The sequence below is a fragment of the Phaseolus vulgaris genome, chromosome 10 (assembly GCF_000499845.2).
Source record: "Phaseolus vulgaris cultivar G19833 chromosome 10, P. vulgaris v2.0, whole genome shotgun sequence".
In the NCBI taxonomy this organism is placed as follows: Eukaryota; Viridiplantae; Streptophyta; class Magnoliopsida; order Fabales; family Fabaceae; genus Phaseolus; species Phaseolus vulgaris.
Genome location: NC_023750.2, coordinates 7,717,082 through 7,740,441, shown reverse-complemented (window position 1 = coordinate 7,740,441; position 23,360 = coordinate 7,717,082). Strand labels below are relative to the sequence as shown.

At 30.3% G+C, this 23,360-nt stretch overlaps 2 protein-coding genes across 5 annotated transcripts in view; both read left to right on the top strand.

The window, feature by feature from the left end:
• Positions 1–8,423: 8,423 nt before the first annotated feature.
• LOC137818192 (protein VASCULAR ASSOCIATED DEATH 1, chloroplastic) lies at positions 8,424–20,096 on the top strand. Of its 4 annotated transcripts, none has more exons than XM_068621464.1 (18): positions 8,424–8,863; positions 9,499–9,564; positions 9,782–9,832; positions 9,995–10,060; positions 10,774–10,869; positions 10,999–11,097; positions 11,678–11,778; positions 11,866–12,029; positions 14,628–14,668; positions 14,793–14,880; positions 15,074–15,160; positions 15,650–15,704; positions 16,507–16,573; positions 18,153–18,252; positions 18,502–18,563; positions 18,666–18,705; positions 18,847–19,133; positions 19,620–20,096. In XM_068621464.1, exons 1-18 carry the CDS (start codon positions 8,717–8,719, stop codon positions 19,854–19,856), a joined length of 1,854 nt encoding a protein of 617 aa, XP_068477565.1. In that variant the 5' UTR covers positions 8,424–8,716; the 3' UTR covers positions 19,857–20,096. The 4 variants fall into 4 exon arrangements, with proteins under 4 accessions (XP_068477565.1, XP_068477564.1, XP_068477568.1 ...); XM_068621463.1 differs by having other exon boundaries at positions 19,617–20,096; XM_068621467.1 differs by having other exon boundaries at positions 8,437–8,863; positions 9,505–9,564.
• Positions 20,097–23,163: 3,067 nt separating this feature from the next.
• LOC137813628 (protein FAR1-RELATED SEQUENCE 6-like) overlaps positions 23,164–23,360 on the top strand; it is a 12,683-nt gene continuing 12,486 nt past the window's right edge. Inside the window, exon 1 of the mRNA XM_068615981.1 lies at positions 23,164–23,316. Coding sequence (XP_068472082.1) covers positions 23,164–23,316 — 153 coding nt within the window. The remainder of the gene's footprint in view (positions 23,317–23,360) is intronic.

Here is a 23,360-nt window from a genome sequence, read left to right as displayed (position 1 = left end):
TTAATTTTCAATATAAGCTAAGTAAACACATATTTATCTAAATATATTTTTCTTTCATAGTGTGTTTATAAAAAAAAATATAAAACCAAATCTTTTATATATATATATATATATATATATATATATATATATATATATCCTCCAATTTTGATGTGTAACAGTGACTTCTCATGCATGCCTTTGCCTGAGGAATATGACATTGGTGTTCTTCATTGATCCATATATATAACAGTGGAAAGCAACTTATACATATTTGGAAGACAAGAATATTGATACACAGATTAATTGACTGTTCTTCACTCCATGTCTGCCAAACCTAATTTGTATGATAGTTGATGAAGATTCCTAAGTTTGGAGAAATGTGTGTGATGTTGATTTTTCTGATTTTTTAGGGTACATGTTTCAGAAAGTTTGAAGTTTTTTGAAAGAAAGAAAAGAATGTTAGGTTTACTCCAAATTCTTACATGATCCTATAACGGGTAGCTATGAGAAATATTAATATTAAATTGCAATGATTATGAAAGGTGATTTGATTACTTTCAATCATGAAATTATATACAATCTTACTTTTATTAAAGAAATTTTATACTGTTAATAATTTTAATGAAAGGTGTTAATTTTAATTAATTAAAATTAAAAAAATATCAATATATTTTATGTTTATTTTTGTTGGGTTGAGCTCAATTCTTAAGTTTGAGGTAATCCAATATTAATCACCTTTAATTTTTTCTTAAGGGAAGAAGTTTTGCCCAGCAACTTCTGGTCACCGCTGATGTTTCGTTCACCGTTAGATCGAACTGAGATTTTGTCAGCAGGTTCATAACTTGTGGTATTTCAATCTGACCGTTCAGATCTTTGGGAAGTTTTTTGATCAGTGAGAAATATGTCTCACACTGCAACATCATTTTTTAGGACGAAAAATTTTTCGATTGCCGTTGTTGCTTCGTGGATCGAGCTGAGATTTTTTCAGCAGGTTCATTAACTCGTGGTTCTTCAATTTGACCGTTCAGATTGTTGAAAAGTCATCGAAATAGTGACCTATAGGTCACGTACAGTAGCTGCAGTTTTTGTGAATTTTCTGGTTTCTTGTTCTCTATTTCATCTTTTTTGTCTTGCTATTTGCCCGATTATTGAGTACAATTTGTGTTGTGATTTGAGACTCTCTTGTAATATTAATTTTGATCACAGTGGAGCTTGATTGACTGGCTTGTGCCCATGGTTTAGGACGAAAAATTTTTCGATTGCCGTTGTTGCTTCGTGGATCGAGCTGAGATTTTTTCAGCAGGTTCATTAACTCGTGGTTCTTCAATTTGACCGTTCAGATTGTTGAAAAGTCATCGAAATAGTGACCTATAGGTCACGTACAGTAGCTGCAGTTTTTGTGAATTTTCTGGTTTCTTGTTCTCTATTTCATCTTTTTTGTCTTGCTATTTGCCCGATTATTGAGTACAATTTGTGTTGTGATTTGAGACTCTCTTGTAATATTAATTTTGATCACAGTGGAGCTTGATTGACTGGCTTGTGCCCATGGTTTTTTCTTCTCACATTGAGAAGATTTTCCACTTTAAAATTTATGTGTCTTCCTTTGGTGTGTTTTTGTTGTTACTATTATTTGTTATTGCTCCTCACAGATTTTTGCAAGTTGGGAAAATTATTATTCGCTGCTTATTGCTATGGTTGAATTATTATTTTATTGTCTTGAATTTTCCATCATATTTTATGGTAATAAGATATTAAATGATTTTATATTGATACAAAATTATATGTTTGTATGATTTATATGAAAAAAACTATAAAAATATTATTAAATTAAAAGATATTCATACTTTTTTTTTATTTCTTTTATATATATATATATACATGTTCTCACCACTTTTCATATTTATTAAATAAGTAAATAAGTTTTAATTAGTTTATTAATATGTTACTAAGTTTAAGCATCTAAATAAAGCAAACAAGTTCTTACTCAAGTATTTTTACTCAAAGTAAAAGAAAGAGAATGAAACAAATTAAATAAACTCAAATTGAACACAGAATAGAATAATAATTTAGTTTTATTGTAAAACTCTTCTTTGGCTAAAAAAAATCAATAAAAGAAAGTTTTCTTTTTGAAAAATTTGTAAAAGATACCAAATCTAATGAAGGATAAGTTATTAACTTTTCTTGACGACATACACATGGAAATTTTTAGTACCATTGTTCAGAGAAGTATAAAAAAGAGAAAATTTTATAAAAAATGAATATTTGTAGATGTATTCATCAAATGAAATTATATCAACTAATTTAAAACCAAACTAAAAATAATAATTAAATAATAACTAATTTAAAGATAAAAAATAATTAGTTATTATATTAACTAAGTTAAATACTATTTTATAAACTAAAAAATTATTGATATATAAAATAATTTTTATTATTAATAAAAATTTATACACTAAATTTTTTTATTAAATAACAACTAATTTTAGAAAAAAAATATTTAATTACTATATAGACTAAGTTATTATTTATAAATTAAAAATTTATTGATATATACAACAGTTTCTCTTATTAATAAAAACTTATAAAGTAATTTTTAAATTGATATCTAACCTTAATTAACAATCTTTTAGTTCTTAATTACTTTAAATTTTAAATTAGTACCATAAAAAATAATTTAAAATCTAGATTCAATTTTACAAATTAATTAAATTGTTGGTTTAAAAAATCAGAACTAACAATAACCGGGGTTCAAATATAGATGTAGAGAACATTTCAACTATGAATGAATCTCAATAAACGTTAGTAAAACAAAATCTATTAGAGGTAAAAAAAAATGGTAAATGTATGTAAGGAGTCAAACATTTTACGTGTGATGTAAAAAAAAAAAAACCAAAATAACTATAAAAAAAAGTTATATAAATAGATCAAATCACACTCAACTCTTATTAAAATCCTAGTTTAAGAACTCATGTATATTCCATTTGAATATTCCACTCATAAGAGATGGTGTTCTAACATAGAGTTTTATATTGCTAAGTTTAGTTAATTAAAATCCAATTTTTGGCAACTTGGCTAAGTTGGCACCTATGAAAGACATATTTGGAAGATGAGAATCCAATGACCTATAATTATAATTATGGCATGCTTAGTCAAGATGAAAGATACATTGGTAAGAGATTTTGACAATAATACAAAAACAATGGGAAAAGTGGTGCTAAGCATCATTAGGAGGAAGCTTTTGTGGTGCATTTATATATTATATAGTCAAAATACATGAATTGGATAATGGGGTGATAACAAAGTTTGTGTTCAAACCAAGGGACTCAGATCCCATGAAGGCACTCACACACACACACTCACTCACTTCATACATAGTGATGAAAATGATTAGCATAATATTTTATCACTGAAACTGGAAACTCCATGGCCACATTTTCCAAAAAGGAAGGGCCATGTGATTTATTTTTTTATGTGGGGTTTGCACTTTGTTGTTCCTTCTTGCTTTTGGAAAAGTTGGGAAATTAGAGGTTTGAAAAGCCATGGTTGAGGGCATTGAAATTAGGGAAAGTGGCAAGACATTCAAAGGTGGCCTCTTTCATGATTCCTTTCTTAGATGGCATTTGGTCCACAAGGGACCTTTTCTCACCTCTCTTGTGTTCTCATAAACTCATTTAGTCATTTCATTAATCCCACATTAAACTTGGAACATAGGTTAACCCCTCTTTTTTGGTTTTTCTTTGCCCTTTTGTTCTTGTTTTTTGGCTTCTTCTAGGTCAAAGAGACAAAAAGAAGAGTTCAGTTGATAATTAGCTCAAATTCTTTATTAAAGTTTTTTGGAATGTTGGGTGAGGAAGGTTGGGTGGGTGAGGCTATGAGGTAATAAATAAAACTTCAAAATTTTTAATCCTTAATTATATTTTCTATTTAGGATATTGGGTGTTGTGATCTTAACTAGAAATTTTACTTCATAAATAAATGCTTGTATTTTTTTTCTATTGGTGTAGCCTATCGATTTTTGAAATTTTATAATTGTTTTTTATTTGGAATTAGAAATTTGGAATTTATATTGGAAAATGAAATCCATAGTAGATTTTGTGCGTGGAAATGGAATTATGGAATAAAATTGGAAAACCAAAGTCTCGTTATGAAAAGAAAATTCAGAATATAAATAATATATTCCATAAAATGATTTTTGGAAAACAAATCCAAAAATATATTATGAAAAAAGGATTCCAAAATAAAAATTTAAAATATATTATGAGAAAACTATTTTGAAAAGTCTGATGAGAAAGGTGTTTTAGAAACTCAAATCCAAAATTACATTTTAAAATATTAAATCCAAAATACATTATAAAGAGAACACATTTTGCGTCAATTATAGGTGTATGTTCAGATTTATTGGATGCAAGAAGCAAAAGCTTTCTGATAAATCTGATTTTCTTTCAAGCCCAAGCCCGTAAGGCCCGAACATTATCACTCAAAAGCATTCATTCCAAACAAAGGAAATAACAAAAAGCTATCATTGTTTTATGCACCTCCAAAACTTCTGCTTGCAACTTGCATTATATTGAAGTGATGAAAATAACCTTAGAAAGAATATTTAGAGAAGAAAATTTAGGAAAGTATACTTGAGAAAATAAATTATGGATTATATTCTCCTATATTTCAGGAATACATGATTTAGAATTATAAATATTATAAAATGAATAACTGGAAATAATTAAAAATTATTTTCTGCGAGAATACACTTTAAAATCCTCATTCAGTATACATTTTCCCATACTGTAATCCAAAAGTTTTTTCTGATACGTTATGAATAACATGTTTTAGAAATTGCAAGAATTTTAAAATATTAATTCCATTGTTCCATTGTAATAGGAGCTAAAGAGAGAAATTATGATGGTATAAAAAGTAGTTCTTCATTGAGAAAAAAGTCTAGGATTTTTGTTAGTGGCCCTTTTCTGAAATTGGGCCGATTACCCTGTGATATTTTTCTACTAAGTACACATCCCTTTCTTGTTTTTGTGACCATCCTAAAAAATATTTACTTTTATAAATTAATTGGACACTGTGTCGTAAAAAATAGGTAAATGTTATGGATTAAAAATAAATTCAGAAAATTTTCAACTCAATATTTCAAAAAATTAAATCATAAACATAAAAATAAAAATAATTATTTCCTCTTTTAGGTAAGCAAAGTGTGAAAATATGTTAAAAAAGGCAAATTTATATGCCATTGGTGTAATTTTATGTTAGAAATAATATTTGTTCTTGTCCTTTTATATATAAAAAATAATCTGTTAAAAATAATATTTTGTTTGATAAGAGAATAGGGAAAAAGAAATAAAGTGATAAAAAAAGAGAAAAAAAAAGGTAAAAGATCTAATGAAACTCAAACATGAATTAATCAAAATTGGATCACAAAATTTTCAAATTTTCTTTCATTCAATCATAAACCTAAAACATTGAACCTGTGAATTTAACATCTCAAGTCTCCTAAGATACGGTCGTTAGGATCAATTAAATTAAAAGTGTTGTCATTTTAATGCTTGAAACTCTCTCAAAGTTTTATTTTTAGAAGACACCACAAAGAGTTAACATAATAAAGCGTATATAAATTGTTTTTAATGTTGACTTCTAAGTGATGTATGATTATTGGATGTACTGAAATAAGTCTCTCAATCTCGCAGTTGAGGGTTAAGAGAAATAAGAACAATAGTGAATTTTGACCAATAATTTTGAAGGGGGAGAAAGTAATATACTCAAATTAAACATAATTGTAATATCTAATACTCAAGTAAAACCACCAAAATTTGTAGTGTAGGCAAGGTTTTTTTCCCTCTCATAGGAGTACTTCATTATCTTCACCTTACACGTGAATAAAGGATACAAACAACTACATCTTACTTAATCATAAAAAATGCTAGTTTTATCTCTTCTCTCGGAGGAAGAAGTATCAGAAGGAATGGATTCGATGGGGGGAGTTAGGGGGACTGAGACTCCCCTGTCCCTATTAAGATCCACCACTGAACATTTACCATTATCACGAGAACAAGGATTCATTTTAGAATATCTTTTCATCCCTACATATTATGTTAATGTTTTGACTCCAAGTTCGTTGAATAACATCATTATGTTTTAGTATCCCAATGACTAATAACCCTACATTACTTAAAAGTCGAGAATAAGTACAATTTAAATCATCTTTCTCCTTAACCAACCTTCAGAGATATCTTTTAGGCTCTGTTTGGATTGAGGAGGGGATGTGTGAGGATTTGAAAGAGTGGATGTGTGAGGAAAGTGTGAAGAAAGTGAGGGTGTTTGGATTGGGGTATGTTAGGGTGGATGTGTGAGGAAAGTTTATGGGAGTTTGTGAGTGATGTGATAGTTATGATGAAATTTTAATTTTTTTAAAGGTGTGAATTGTTACTTTACAGATTAACCCTTGCCTATTTAAAAAATTAATAATAAAATGAGATGTTTTTGTTTAAAAATGAAAAACTTTCACACATTTCGTAAATTTAAAAATTATAATTAAAAAAATATATGTTAAATGTAAATATGTATAATATAAAAACTATAATTAGAAAAAAATATGTCTTCAACAAATTAAATAAAAACACAACTTCAAGTAATAAAATTGAAAAATAAATCAAATCTTATATAAATAAAAAGATATTATTTTTTAATATTAAAAACCCTCTAGAAATAAAAAATAAAAAATACCACAACAACAAAAATATAACGTAATTAATAATAAAAAAAAATTCATAGAAAATTATTAAAATAAATTATAACTCATAAACGTAATAACTATATATAGAAATATATTAATATAAACATAAAAAAAATAAAAACAGAATTTTAAATAATTTCTTTAAATATTAAACATATACTATAAAATTAAAAAATAAATCACATCTTATATAAATAAAAAATTACTATTTTTTAATATTAAAATTCAACACAATAAAGCAATCTAAAAAATACAACAGTAACAAATTAACTATAGAAAAGGATTCCATAAAAAATTATAATAAAAAATAAGGATAAAAATGTATTAGTAGTACAATCCGATATAGTTCAATAATTAATTATTATTATTTTGTTTTATTAAATATTTGTGTTAATTAAATTTATTTAATAACTAATATTTATAATAAAGTGTAGTTTTTATTAATAAATTATGTAAAAGTACGTGAAAATATATTAATTATATTTTCAGTTTCTAATGAATAATTTAAGTTAGAATAAAATTATTTTAAGTGATGGATTGTTTTTAGGGATTTTTTTTAATTAAATAAATTAAATATTTAGTATAAAATAAAATGAAAAATGTTTAGTATAATCTTTTGGTGATGACCATGATCCAACCAGGTAATATTTTCAATTTTAATTAGATATAGTATATTTTTTTCTTTAAATAAAACTAAATTCAACCACATTTAATAAAATATCTGATTAGAACTTGAAAAATAGGTATCACCTGATCTACTCTAATAACTAATATATAAATGGAGGATTTTATTTAACTATATTTTTTTTACATTGATTTATAATATTTTATAAAATAATAAACAAACTTAAAATTTCTTTAAAATTTATTATGATTTGTTTCTTCATTTTAAATATTATATATATATATATATATTTTAAACATTGTAAAATAAATTTTTTAAAATACTAATACATTCAAATGAAGCATTGTGATACATTCAAATGAGGGTAAATTTGGAAATAAGGGATGCTGACATGGTTTTCCCTATGCATCTTTTCGTTCACAGGTATATCCTCTCCTTCACTTCCCTGCACATTCGTTGATCCAAACCATGAATATCCACTCACATCCTTCCTCTTGAACAGTACATCCATGAAAACAAACAGGGATTAATGACAAAATGTTGACCTAATTCAAAGTTTCAAAGCAAACAATATTTCAAATACAGTACCTAAAAATATTATTAAAACAAACTTAAAGTCAGAATGTTTCCTGACGCTCAATTGGAGGATAAAGAAAAAATTTCAAAGATGAATACTCATTTCAATTAACTTTTCATAAATATTTTTTTTTTCTTAACGTTTGAAAAATAATAAATAAAAATAATTTAAATATATTTTTCTTGAATTTCTTCCGATGAAATAACTTATTTTTACAGTCAAATACATTCAATAATAAGAATTTATTTATTTTATTAAATAAATATACTTTTAAAATAAACAGAAATATCAAGTACAATATTTATTCTCTACCTTTAATAAAGGCTTTCTTCTTTGATTTCATTAGTAATTTTGGTTTAGGCTTAAATTACATCTGACAAATAACAGCTACAAATATTAATAATTTCTAAAAGCTTAATGTATTTTTAACAACTTTAACATTAATTTATATTCTATTTCTTAATTTTTTTTCCTTTTTAACTAGCTTATTTCTCACTACAGATGGCAAATGCATAAGAGAAGAAAAATCACGTGTCGCAAGTTGTCAACATTGCCACAGCGTTAGAGAATTGACCTTTTTTTATCAGTGCACCGACGTTGACTAATAGTTCAACCCTTCTCCCAAACCATAACCAACGCAAGACTCTCAAATCAAATCATACAAAACAAAACGGTAATTTAACGACGCTTCTGCCGTACCGTCGCCGTTACTTAAAACCGTGTAAAGCCCCCCAACCACCGGCTCCCTCTTCAGATCTACCGTTCTTTTATCTCTCTCTTTCTCTTTCGCTCTTCGATGGCCTCCACGGTTGTTGCCGACGCCTCGAGGAGCGAACCACCGTCGCGGTCGGTGGATCCTTCGCCGTCGTCCTCCCCCGACGTCGGTGATCGGAGCGATTCGTCCAATTCCTCGATGAACAACTTATCCGATAATGAACTTCAGGTACTCCGCTTGCTCGCTCTTGTAATCTGCGTCGCTTTCGATTCCGTGCTTGCTGCATTTGCGATTCTTCAAATTGATGCTGTGATGTGTCGTTTTTCTTCACTTGACCGAGACTTAATTGAAGTGTCGTTTAGCTCGAGTGTGGAGTTGCTCGAAACAGATAGCGAAACCTATGATTCGTGGATTTTGATGCTGTAGGATATGACTTTGCTCTCTGGAATCTTCTAATTTTTGACACATTTAACTGGAATTTATATTGCACTTAATTGAAACTTAAATGAAGTTTCGGTTAGCTGGAATGTGGAACTGTTTTGCAATGATACTTCAATTGTTGTTGCGGCTTCGGTGAGACCTATGAATTCTGGCTTTTGATTTTATAGGATGCCTTTGCTCTCTGGAATCTTCTAATTTCGACACACTTCACTTAATTGAAAATTGATGTGTACTTTAGCTTGAGTGTGGCATCGTTTGAAATAGGTCAATTTGTTGTCGCGGCTTCTGTGAAACTATGAATTGTGGCTTTTGATGTTACAGCATGGCTTTGCTCTCTGGAATCTTCTATTATTTGTCACATTTAACTGAAATATATATCTTGTTTGAAGTTCGATATGTTATCGATCACTATTTGTTTTTAGTTTCAGACTCCGGACGTATTGAAGAGTGAAGAGTATCGTCAATTGTTCCATCTTCCCCCTGAGGAAGTGAGTGATGCTCCACCTTTAATGTAGATATCTAATGTATAGTTTTGTGGTTTGTTAGTTGGTTTAGTGATCATCATCTTAGAATGAAATAGTTGGCAATCTCTATGTCTTCCACATTTGCTCATTGTTTAGTTTTTGGAGTTCTTACTTGAGAACTTACTGCAATTTGATTGCCCATTTGTTTTATTGACTTCTTATATGTTCTTATTTTCTTTAGGTCCTTATTGAAGATTTTAATTGTGCCATCCAGGAAAACTTACTTATTCAGGTAATTTTTTGGTATTAACTCACAAATACTGTGCATTATCCCTTCAATTTGAAGAATTCTACTTTATTTTGCTTGGTTGAAAATAAGTTAAAATGTATCTATGGTTTGAGCAAATATCATTTTCATTTGTTTTCCTAATGATTTATTAATTGCTTGTTGTAGGGTCATATGTATCTATTTGTGAACTTCATTTGTTTCTACTCAAACATATTTGGATACGAGACAAAGGTAAAGTTCTTAACGCAATTATCTTTTTCATTTAAACATTCTTTTTAACTCTTCATGGGAGGAATTAAATTTAAATTTACCTATAATATGTTTATAAGAATAAGATATGTGTCAAGGTTATTCAATGTATATGCTTAATCTAGTATGTTGTTGACTATCTGCAAGTCTAATATATATGTATTTACTTCCCCTAAAGTAATTTGTGTTTGTCGTGTTGATTATTGTAATTTTCTCTTTAGTCATAGGAAGGATACCTAAAACACTCGAGCCTACCTCAAATTTTTATAAATTTAATTATGCTCACCTAAGTGGCTTCTGCTTTTAAATTGAGTGGCTGAATTTAGTTTTCTTCTTTAAGTTATTTTGGCAGTTGTTCACTTTCTACATACATATTAGTTATTCAAAATCACATACATATGTTACATTTAAACTGAATAACTAATACATACATGTACACATACAATCATACCAAAATACATAATCATCAAGATTCAGAAAACAAATTGGCTGCCTATTTTTGTGATAAAAAAATATATCCCATGGTATACTTTGGTTATATGAAGAGTTGGAGTTTTAGTAGATGCAATCAAATATGAATTTTAATGTGAAAACTATCTCATTTCATCACTTAGGTAACTATTATGAGCTTTTGCTAGTAGTGTTGGTTTTAATTTTCATTTTTTCTGCTTGTTGAAAATATCAATGTATTTCAGAAAGTAATACCATTACCTGAAGTCACTTGTGTAAGGAGGGCAAAGACAGCTGGGATATTTCCCAATGCCATTGAAATTCAAGCTGGAAACAGGAAGGTGTGTTGGACATGGAGTACATTTATGCAAGTTGTATTTCGATTAATTTATGTCCTTAATATTACTTTGCTATTTGTATTTTCTGTTCTATTGTGCTGCAATGTCTTAATCCACTTATTTATCTCGCAGCACTTTTTTGCATCCTTCCTATCCCGGGATGAAGCTTTTAAGATTATTAATGATGGATGGTCACGACAGGGCAATGGAGCCATAATCATGGAGCAGAAGGTATTTGCTATAGAACTCTGACTTGATACTAGATGTTTATTAGTATACAAACATTATAAATTTGTATGTTGGTAATGAGGTCGATTTTAGGAAGGAATGGCGCCCCTCTACTATAGTAAAATCCGTTGATGGATGATAATGGATCAACAGCAGGATATTGTGTGAAAAGTTTCTTGTAGGATTTTATATGTTGAATACTAATTCTTCTGTTTTTTTATTTTATGATCTCTCTTAGGTTTTCTACAATATCTGGATGAGTGTTTAACTTTTGGTCTTTTTGTCACATTGTATTCAACAAAATTGTACTGCATCATATATTTGCCAAACTAGAGTAGTAACGTAACACAGATTTTGCAATCGTTTTCATTGTTCTTTTCCTCCTGGGAATACGAGTCTGTCTTTAACAGAATGCATTGCCGAGCTGTCATGTGTTGAAAAATATTGTTCCACTAATCATTTTCAGTATTCAGTTTCTTTGGAAAATTGCATCATTTGAACATGATAAGATCTTATAATGCAAATTAATTGGTCAAAATTGCATTTCTTGTACTCTTTCTCTCATTTATTTATTTTACTGCAGGAGTCGATGTCTGAGTCTACTAGCCAAGAGAATGGATTTGTAACTGTTGAAAATGTCAACATTTCTGATATACCTGACAGTACATCAGTTTCTACTGACCTGTATGTACATGACGTGATGGCTCTTACTTTATAATTAGATTATTTTGTGTGCAACTCATTTAGCTTTTACTTGTATATGTGAACCAGGAGCCAAGATGCAAGGTCTCCATCCATTGTAGGAGATGTCCCTGTATTGGTGGGGGATTCAGAGAAGCAATGCAGTGTACAACAAGTTGCTGAACTTGAATTGAACAATGATGCCCCAAGTGAGAGTTGGAAGTGGAACGAGGAGGATATTGATGCCCCATCAAGTGAGTTTGTAATATATATGTTATATATAAGTAAATGTGTGTGTGTATAATGGATTCATGTTAAATAATAAAATATTTGTAGTCATTTAGAAATTGTTCTAATGGGAAATAACTCAATAATTTTGTTTTAAATTGTTCAAGGGATGTCCGATATAGTGATTGTGGGAAAGGTGTTTGGGTTATCAATAAAAGGAACACTTTTACTTTGCTGTTGCTTCAGTACTTTGGGTAATGATCAATTGGTTTTGATATGTGGAATGGATTTGGAATTTAGTCTGCCACTCTGCCATTGTCTTGTGGACACTTGGCTTGAATTGAATGAACAATATCATAACATTAGCTATTTAAAGAAGCTATGAAAGTTTTAAAGAACAAAAGAGGTAGATATTACAAAATTTACTTCTCTGGCTTTGTAACTTCTTCAGTATAATTTCAAATCTAGACATGATGAACCTCACTATTATGGATTGTATCTGTAATAAACATCCCCTTTCTCTTCCTGTTTCTTTTTCTTCCACCAGTATTTTCAACATTTTGCATAGTTTGTGCACGAATGTTCTGTTTCCTTATCAGTCTGTTTTCAGTTTATATGCCTATATACACATACTTGTGTACACATGCACACATAATATGAATCAATTTTGCGTCAACATATAATTTTCTTTCGGACAAATTTCTCACAGTATAAACAATTGAAGCAAGGTTTCTTTCGTCCCATGCTTATAAAAATTTAGAGCATGTTTTGAACCCAATCTCAAAGTCTTAAATTAGTTTTCGACAAAAATACCAAATTATAGGAAAGTATTATTAACTGTTTGATTGCATAAATATTCTTATATAAAATTTTATTGACATTTGGTATGCAAGATCAATATGACAATTACTTATAATACAAGTTGGACGGAAGAAAATTACTTACTCTAGATTTGTTTAGGGGTGCGTGTAAAACTTTGAATATGCCACTTGACTTGTGCTTCTAGGATGTTGCTAAAGAGTGTTGAAAGGAATTATGGTACCATGTTCAGAAGATAGAAACCGAGAAGGAATATAATGAATTTTGTGTGTTGAGTACACATGAGTTTTCTTATTTATAATGAAGAAGAGATGCAATCATAAGGAGAAAATCAATATCTAATGAGAAATATTTGGTACGATATGTCCCTATCAAATCATATCATATCTCCCTATTTAGTGTAATCAAATAACATTTCTAACATATTCAAATCATATGTCTAACACCCCCCTTTAAGCTGGAGCATATGTACCATATATGCTTGTTACAAATGTCATCAACACAAGATCTCTTGAGAGATTTAGTAAATATGTCAGCCAGTTGGTTGTGAAGCTGACCGAGTAAATGTTAGGATACACATAGAGGAGGAGTTAGTCATGAGTTAGTTATTTGATTTTTAAGGTAGCGGTTAATGATTTTTAAGGTAGCGGTTAATGATTTTTAAAGTAGCAGTTAGTAATGGTTTGTAAGGTAGTGGTTAATGATTTGTAAAGTAGCGGTTAGTGGTCTTTAAATAAAGACGAACCGGTTTAGTGAAGGTGTGACATTTTTTGAATTCAGTTTGGTAGACAGGGAAAGTCCTGTGTAAAAGGAATAATCGTTTCCTTTGTGGATGTTCTGAGTGTAAAGTGCAGAAGCAATAATACAGAGATTATTCAGTAGAATTTGTGTTCTTGGTTTATCTTTGGGTGTGTTTTTCTTGGTGGAACAGTAAATCATGACAGCTAGTAGATATTTCTTAGACACGACTTTCTCTGTCAAAGTGACAATTAATCTTTAATATGCCTTGTCCTTTCAAATCATATCTTTAAGACTCCCCTCGAGGTGGAACATATGTATCATACTAGTCAAGCTTGTCAAACATGGTTAGAGGATGTGGTGGTTGCCAGAGAGAAAAAAATGAGTAAATGGCACAACAGCTGCTGAATGCTCAGAGGATGTGGTGGCTGCTGGAAAGCAAAATTGATCAAAGGACATGGCGGCTGCTGGAGATAAAACATGCTCAGAGGGTGTGGTGAGTGTCAGAGAGCAAAAGGTCATTGCACAAGAAATCAAAGAATGTGAAGAAAAATCTAAAGGAAAATCTTTGCCCTTAGTCTGCCTCTGTTTTGTTGCTCATCCTTCTGTATTTGTTTATACTTTTTTTGGGGTCTAACTCCAAAATCTGTATTCTTCTCTACCACATACCCTCTATTTCTTGTCTTATGTTCTGTTTTGGAAAACTTCATCGTCCTCCTTAAAGCAGCGGGAGTAAGAATTTGTCTTCTTTTATTAATTATAGCTATACATTTTTCTTTTCTATCTTTTATTTTTGAGAATTTATAAATATGTATATTTGGCTTGATTAATCTTATTCAGAATAGTGGTCATCTTGCTATACCTTTTTTGGGGCTGGCCTCTATGTGCCGCTATTAGGGTTTGATAACCATTGTATGCATAATGCATGTGAAAAGGAGAAACACTACGTATATTTCCAACACATATGTATGTTTCCACCACATTTATCTTGTAGCATACTGCTATTGGTTCACCTTATATGTGCAATATAATCTGATGAGATTTTGGACTTATTTTCTAATATGCAGTCGATGAAGCATTTACATGCGTTGCAGAAGAAGTGTTTCCGGTATAATCTTACTTGAATATCACTAGAACTATTTTTTACGTTTTAAGTTTTCGCTTGTTAATTTGATAAATCTTAATTTTAAAATAGTGAGATTTTCTCAAAGTTTAGGTTTTACACATTGCAGATAAAGGTTGAAGACTTCTTTAGGTACTTTTTCTCAGATGATGCTGTAAATTTTCTTGAGTCTTTTCACAAAAAATGTGGTGATAAAGGTAACCTGCATGAAACTTCTAAACCTATGCATTTTAATTGACATTTTTCATTTCTAGTATTCTTTACTATCCGCATTGTCATTTAATATTGTTTTAGGGAAGGAGTAGAATTAAGTGATGTTTTTCTCCATACATTATTGTTTCATGAGTTTTTTATCTTTTTATTTTTTTACTTTTTATTTTTTGCTTTCAGACTTTAAGTGTGGTTCGTGGCATCCTCAGGAGAAATTTGGGTATGCTCGTGAACTGTCATTTCAACATCCAATAAAAATTTATCTTGGTATGCTTCTGCTGCTTTATTTTTTATGTACATTGTATAATTCCTTGTTCTGACTTAGATTTTATTAATTTAGGAATTATTTTGTTTGCTAATTGTTTTTAGAGAACCCCCTAAAGTTCTGATAAAAAGAGTCACATAAGTTTAGCCCATCGTATTTATAGGTTGTTGATTACTCAAGAGTCATGTAAACTAATTTACATTTACATTGACATACATGTTCATGAGTTATGGAACTCTTTAATTTTATAGGCATAAGTTTGAGCATGGCATCTAAATTTTTCAACCAGCTATTAGCACAGTTATTATTGACTAAATGTATGTTTGAATAAAGCTATTAGAAACAAAAACTAATATATCCACAAGGTCACCTTTTTATAAATGGTGCAAGGCTAATTGAAGAACGTTGGAACTAAATGTGCAAGGCTAGCTAAAAATGTTGGCCATTCTCCTACCTATTTGCTGGTGGACATGACTATGTTGCTTTTTCAGGAGCAAAATTTGGTGGCTGCCATGAGGTCCAGAAATTTCGTGTTTATAAGAACAGGTTTTTTCAATTACCTTCTTTTATCTCAATCTATTTATGTTTTACATGAATTCATCTTCTGCTCTCAATGCAATTTTTTAAGGTAAAGTTTTCAGGGAGCTTCTAACAAAAAGGAAGCTAGATAGAGGATAATTGTGGGGATGGATGTCCCCAGTGTTTACTTAAGGGTGTTGTGGGGTGGGTTGGATAACGCAATGAAATGTAGCAATAGCATATTTTCCTGTTGTATTGGCAGGCTTTAAGTGGGAGAAGCTTTGAGAATAAGTAATGATAAATGGTGGTGAGATAGGCGGGAAGAAAATGTCCCTGGCACTGTTTGGTGTAGCCTGGATAAAGCTGTGGTAGTGCCAGAGTTTACGCAGTTGATAGAAATGGAATTTTTTGGGTTCTGTGAGTTGCTTGCTTTTTAAGAACTTTTGGGATTGGGAGGTGGGTGTATACAGGAGAGAAGGGATATTTTTATTCAATTGATCAATTTAATTGTTTCAAATCAAGCATTGTAAGTTTGGAACGGTGTAGTAGCAAACAAGTAGAAGCTTGTTGGCGGCTTGTTTACTTTGTTTTAATTTTTCTAATCTCGGATGATAAAACCTGGGTAGGACTTGGGAGTGTTGATGCTTTTATTATGTTATGTGGAAGAGTAAAAATAATTGCTTTTGCTTCTATTGTGCATTTTATTATTCCCTTTATCTATTTTCTTGTGTTCTTTATATGTATTATTTATTCTAAAATTTAGTTACTGCATTGAAATAACGTGTTCTTCAAGTGTTTCTAACGTGTTCTTGTCTTGACATTTCATCAGTCATTTGGTTGTAGAGACATCTCAAGAAGTCAGTGATGTACCTTATGCAGATTATTTCCGTGTTGAGGTACAATTTTTCTTGAAACAATAAATCTATAATGCACATGTGCTTTTAAGTAATTTTATTTTTTGACTGTATAATTTTTTAATTAAATATTTCTTGGGTTACATTGTTCGAAAAAAAGTAAAGTTTATTAGAGGGGAGGGGGAATTTATTGAGATTAAGGACTAAATATCTCTTCAACAGAGGAACAAATAGAAAAAAAAGGAGTGAAATACCATCAACACAAAAGTTTTCAATCATAAACCAATTATCTCTCAAGGTTAATTTAGGGGCAGACACCTGAATGGTTTATATTGCATGGGCCCACCTACTTTATACTGAAAGGCAGAAAGTCTGGAATGTCCAGACTGTCCAACAATTAGGATCTGTGATATCATCTATTTTCCGAAATACCCAATATTGTATTTTTACTATAACTGAACATAGTAAGCGATATGTTCATTGAAATCTACACAAAAGGTTCAGCACTTCCATCTACTCCCTACTTTTTAGGAAATTTCTTTAACAATTTAAAATCATTTTACTTTCACTTTTATTTTCAAAATTACAAATTTTCATGCCCTATTTTCTCCACGTATATTATGTCCTTTTTGGCACTTCCAATAGTATTTGTAAGGGAGATTCCCAAGAAAAAACGTGTGCACAGCAACAACGTGAAGTCAGACAGACTTATCGCTCGGCAAATAAAGAGGAAGTCCTTAATAATACAAGCATTTCCTTTCTAATCGAATACTCTAAAAAATTGCTTCGATAGTCAATTGCTATAACAAAGGTTTACTCACAACCTTCATGAACTGATCCACAGAAACTGGTCCAAATTCGTGGGACACTAATGATTCATTGAACACAACAAAAGTCTTTTACCCACAGGTTGGGTCTGTCAAAACCTAATATTTGGAGATCTGTTTAGATAATATTTACTAGATTTATGCTCTTACCCATGAACAGAAGCTGTGTTTGCAATTAAAATCTGTAACCACCTAGTCACACAGCAGCAATCAGTAGGACGACTTTTAAATTACCTAAAAAAATTTCTTATTTGTTCAATAGTTCGCTACAATGAACTGTACATTAGAATTAGGCACTGCTTTTTGGAAAATCATTTGCACATTTTACTGACAGTGGTGAAAGTGGTATTCAAAGGGCTGGTATTATGTCATTTTTAAATATAGTGGTCACTTTAGGGAGCAGGTTTCAAACTTTATTCCATTTTACATTTCTTGACGTCTAACTGAATGAGTTTGACTAATGTTTGGTGATACTGTTCCAGTATAATCTCTGGTATTGTATTTAATGTTGGATTTTATGCTCTTGAGACATTAGGGTACCTGAACGTGCATTTTATGTTTTCACTTCATTAGTTAAACAAGTTCTAAATGTTTCAATTTTGAGTAAATCAAATCATGTAGTTAAAATATTACTTTTTCATTACCTAACTTGGGACCCAATCAGGTTGTTATTATTGAGCTTTATTTTATTTATGGTTTTCTTTTAGTTCTCTGTTTAGTAATTTCATTATTAATTATGTTTCCCTATGAATTAACAGTTTTTACTCATGCATGGTTTCTTTGTGAGTTACTAGGGGCTGTGGAATGTAGAGAGAGACAAGGATGAATCAAAAGAATGCTGCATTATGCGCGTATTTGTGAATGTGGCGTTTTCTAAAAAAACTATTTGGAAAGGTGTGGGTGAAATTCTGATGTCTGTAACAAGAGATATTCAATATTGATAATATTTTTCTCAAGTTTTTTATTTTGATATTCTAATTTATTCCTAGTTATAGACATTAGCATAATGAATCACAGGAGTTTGTTCAATAAAATCATCTGCCTCCCCCTAAACATAGTTTGAATTTCTTTGGTATTTGTTTTTCTATTATCATTTTCATGAACTTGAAATTTCTTTGATTCCATGTAAATGAACAATCACAGGAAAAATCGTACAATCAACAGTTGAAGAATGTCGTGATGCTTATGCGACATGGATGAACATGGTATTCTTGTCTTTTTGCTGTTGTTTTTATTATAAGCATTTTGTTTTGCTTCTGGTGCAAGCTTTCTTTTGAATGTCCATTTGAGAATGTATGATATTTCAGGCACATGAAATATTGAAGGGGAAGAATCTTGAAAAACAAGGTTTGGTTTTTAAAATTTCTCTATCTTCAAAAAATTTGGAGTTCCTTCTGGGTTCCATACAACACTATGTCCAGTGAAATGTTCTATTTTTTGAGGAGTTATAGTTTAATGTTTCTGAAAGTGGTTCTGCTGTTGCTGTAGGTCAAAACGGTGAAATGAATTTAGATAGAGAAGTTAAGACTGGACAATCTTCAGAAGGGTCACAGGAGCAAAGTAACATTACAAAGAAGATACTACCTACATCCAATGCCTTGGATGCTACTACTACTACCCACGATGTAGGCTCTCACTTGCAGGGGAATTTCACCGAACCATCATCTGTTCCATTGTTTATACAGTTTATGACAAAACTCAGATCATCCTTGAAAAGTCATAACAATCTTTCTCTGCTTCTTGTCATTATTATCGCCCTGATTTTCTTCATTCAGGTGTGTGCTTTAAACCTGATCTTTAGATACATTTATTTTTTTCTCATTATGTAAATAAAACTGTCAGGGTTCTTGGACTTGCAGACTTGTGTGTTTCTACAAACTAAAAGTGTTAAAAAAATTGCAGCTACTGGCATCAAATTGCTTGAGTTCGCATTCTGTCACTTCAGTTGTGTGACTGCTCAATCAAATTGTTCCAGCCCTATATTTTTCACATGACAAAACCGAATTTCAGGAACCTAAAATTCGTATTTCAGCTCTTGAGTAACAATGATTTAATAGAATCATCCGCCTCCTCAATTCTCAAGTTTTCTCTGGAAGCATTTTTGTTGGTCTTTAATGCTTTGGTTACTAGTTTTTTTATCTTTTTTTTTGAATTTCAATCTTGTAACATTTTGGATTTAATGGTATGGCGTGTCTAAAGATTTATGTTTCAACATAATTCCAAGTCAACTAATACTGAAAACCTTTTATTCTCTGCAGCAGTTTAGCATACTTGTGCTATTGGCAAGACCTCAACACGTACACATGAACACTCCTGTAGAGTTCATGAATACGATGAACAATGGCATGACTAGAAATCCTTCAGACATAGCGTGGATGGAGAAAAGAATTCATCACCTTAAAGACGAGATGTACATGGTTGAGAGTAGGCTTGAAAGGATGCGGTATGAACATTCAGTTTTGAAAAAACAACTAAAGGACCTAGAACAACACAAGTAGCTACATAATTTCATTGTTGAATCATATCATATCTCTCTCCATAACATCTTTTTGTATATATGCATGTTATATATGAATATGTCATTTAAATTTCGTAAATTCATTCTTCCTTGTTGTAAATGAGGATGTTGTGTTCTACCCAAAGTAAAAGAAAAGAAGAATTTGTGATTTATGGGTTGTTTGCCAGTATCCGAAAATAATATTAATACAATACGCCACTATTGTAATTTTGAGGTTAAATTGCACCTTGTGTTTCTTTAAGTTTGATTGCCATTTTGGTCGGCTTGATATTTTTCAGTTGTTAAAATCCAGTCTCTTGCGTCAATTTAATTGAAGGGTAAAATGACATCGACCTGTATAGAAAAATGTATAAAATATTTTACTACAAATAAAGAAGAAAACAATGCTCAAAATGAGAACTTAAATTCTGTTTGATTGTTAATTTACATTAATTAATGTTATGTCATCTGTTCTCAATATTTAGTAATTATTGAGGAGGAATGCAATTGATTTTTTATAACTAGAAAAGCACAAAATTAATGCCCATTAATCTAGAGGAACTAGGATTGCACGTAAATGTAATAATAGAATCAAAATTACTTGCTCAGAACAGAATATATAGACACGTGAAGATATATTTTTAAAGGTTTGTTTGGATAAATTATTTATCTCTGAGATTAAAATAACGTTTTAAACTATGCCACGCGTCCTAAAATTACTGTTCAATTAAAGAGAAGCATGAGTTAAAATTGTGTACATGATAACATGAGTTATAAATTTATATTGTGATAAAAAAATTAATAAATAGAAGAAATCTGATAGCTGATGTAATAAATATGTGATTTTTATTTATATTATTTTATTGTTCTTATCACTATAATAACTCAAAAAATAATATCTAATTATTATAATACATGTGTTTACTCGTGTCTATAAGATTACCACTTATAAAAATACAAACATCTACCATATAAAGTTTAAAACATTTTAAAGCCTTTTAGGACCTCTTACACCTGTATGATCATCTACTCGTGTCTATATTACAGTTATTGTAGTTCACAACACAATAAGAAAAACAATGATAAATTACTGAAAATAAAATTTTTATAATATTCACAATTTTCTTCAAATTAAATTACATGAATCAATTTCAGAACTTTTCAATTTTCTTCAAATTCAAACATAGAACAATCACATAGATCTCACAAGGATTTACACATCCAGGATATTCAACAAACATGATAACATTTGACGCCTTCTGGAAGACCCGTAACACCTGATCCAAAGATTATTAGCGAATTCAACAGAAATGATCGTGATAAGTTCAATAAAACCTAAGTCGTGCATCTCATATGTTACGGTGTGCATGAACTTAGTCTATAAGACTTAGATCATTAGTGAAACTCGGAGATCTCTGTTACCACATAGGCATCAATACTTAATACACATACAAACATCAGTCCATACATTATTTCAAATGTATGAATTTAATTTCATTACATGTTCATTATACATTAATATAAAAAAAATACTTAAATACTAAACCATCAAAATCTAATATTTTAAAGTTTAAATAATATATAAACAAATAACACAATATATACATGTTCCTTCCATATTAAGATCTTCTATCCTATTCTAGGGTGTTATTAAAATTAAATTTAGCTCATCTTATCTTAATTGTTTGTTTTCTACGCAATCTTTAAAATTTTAGCGTCTCCGATAAATTTTAAAATATAAAGGTTTAATGCAAATTATCCAAATAGATCAGAAATTTAGTATACAATAGAATAAGTTGGGAGAATTAATTTTCTCTACTGATCTCACTAAGATTGACGACTAAATCTTAGAGAAAAAACAAAGAATAAGGGATCTTTAAGATAAAAATGAAATTACTCTGTTTAAAATTTGATCGGGTAAAAATGTTCTTTAGTTCCTCAACTGCAGTTTAGTGCAATCAGATTTTAAAATAGATGAAAACTGAAAAAGGAAATTAAGAGAGAGAAAGAGAGGGAAATGCAGGTGTGTGGCTCTCTTTATTTTGTTTTACGCGCCGTTACAATTAGAGATTTGACATTTGGTGAATATATTTTTCAGTGGTTTTATTAGAGATTTGGCTAATATTACCCATTCAATTATTCATTAAAATTAGCGTATCTTCCAACTTAACTTTTATAAGACACAACAATTTTTATTAAAAATAACAAACTATACGCAGGATAAAAATATTTTAATATTTTAGGTTCACTTTTTTTATATAAAGTTTTCCGGTGAACCAGTTTCCTATCAGTGCTGATTGATTTTTAGAATAATTTTACAGATTTAACATTATTCCACTGGTTTGATACATATTTTATAAATCATCAATTCTATAGAACAACCAAATCAAACAGGAAATCGATTCCCAATTAAATTGGTCGAATTGACTAAAAAACACATGAATTAAAAAGAACTTCACATAATTTAGTGAAAAAGAATACACTTATTTATCCAAATCAATCAACCATGTCTGTTTTTTGTGGTTTTAGTTCAACGATACTACTGTTGCATGTCGTGACGTATATGAACTATTTTCTTAAAACTAAAAAACACTTTTAGAAAATAGAAATTGAACATCATTATATTTTTTTTTTCTGCTTCCAAACGCACCCTAGTCCCTAACATGGGAGGAATAACCTACACTAATTTCTACATATGGGCCTCCCAAAACCTAATAACTTTCTAAAAATGTTATGGCAATTGCTTCCTGCACCCGATCAATTGTGATTGGCACCCGACACATTTTTTAAAATCCAAAAATGCCCTTGTCTTTTTCATTTATGAAAACATTGAATGGTGAGGAAGAAGAAGTTCATGAATGTGTGAAGCTTTGGTTTGAGCTGCAAAAGAGAAGGTTGTGCTTCGTTCATTGTTGCTAAGTTGAGTGTAAGCTTCGTTTGGCAAGTTAATGAGGTAAGTAATCCATTTTCGTTCGTTTTTGGTTATTTTCTCGAGCTCAGCTGGTCCCGGATATCGGAATCCAGAATTCAAATTTTCTGCCTACGGATATTAATATCCAGAAGTCAAAATTTTGTATACGGATAATAATATCCGGAACTAGGATTTGCCTACGGACGCTGATATCCGTAGTTCATATTTGCCTTACGGATGAAAATATTCGGAACTAGTATTTGCCTTACGGATGCAAATATCCGTAGTTCATAATATTGCCTTACGGATATATATATCCGGAAGTTAACTGTTGATATTTTTTTGGTTATGGATTAATTTATCCGGAAGTGAAGTGTTCATTTTTTTCAGGAACCGAATGGATACAACAAAGTCATACATGGGAGTTTTAGGGGAGATTGATGTGTGGGATGGATTAGATGATGTTGATCTGGAGCAGTCAACAAGTTATAACGCATTAGATAATGAACACAGGGCACATGAATGTAGTGAGGCATTTTCTACAAATGAGGTATGGTCAATGTTGGGTTGTGAATGTTTTTTATATGAATTATT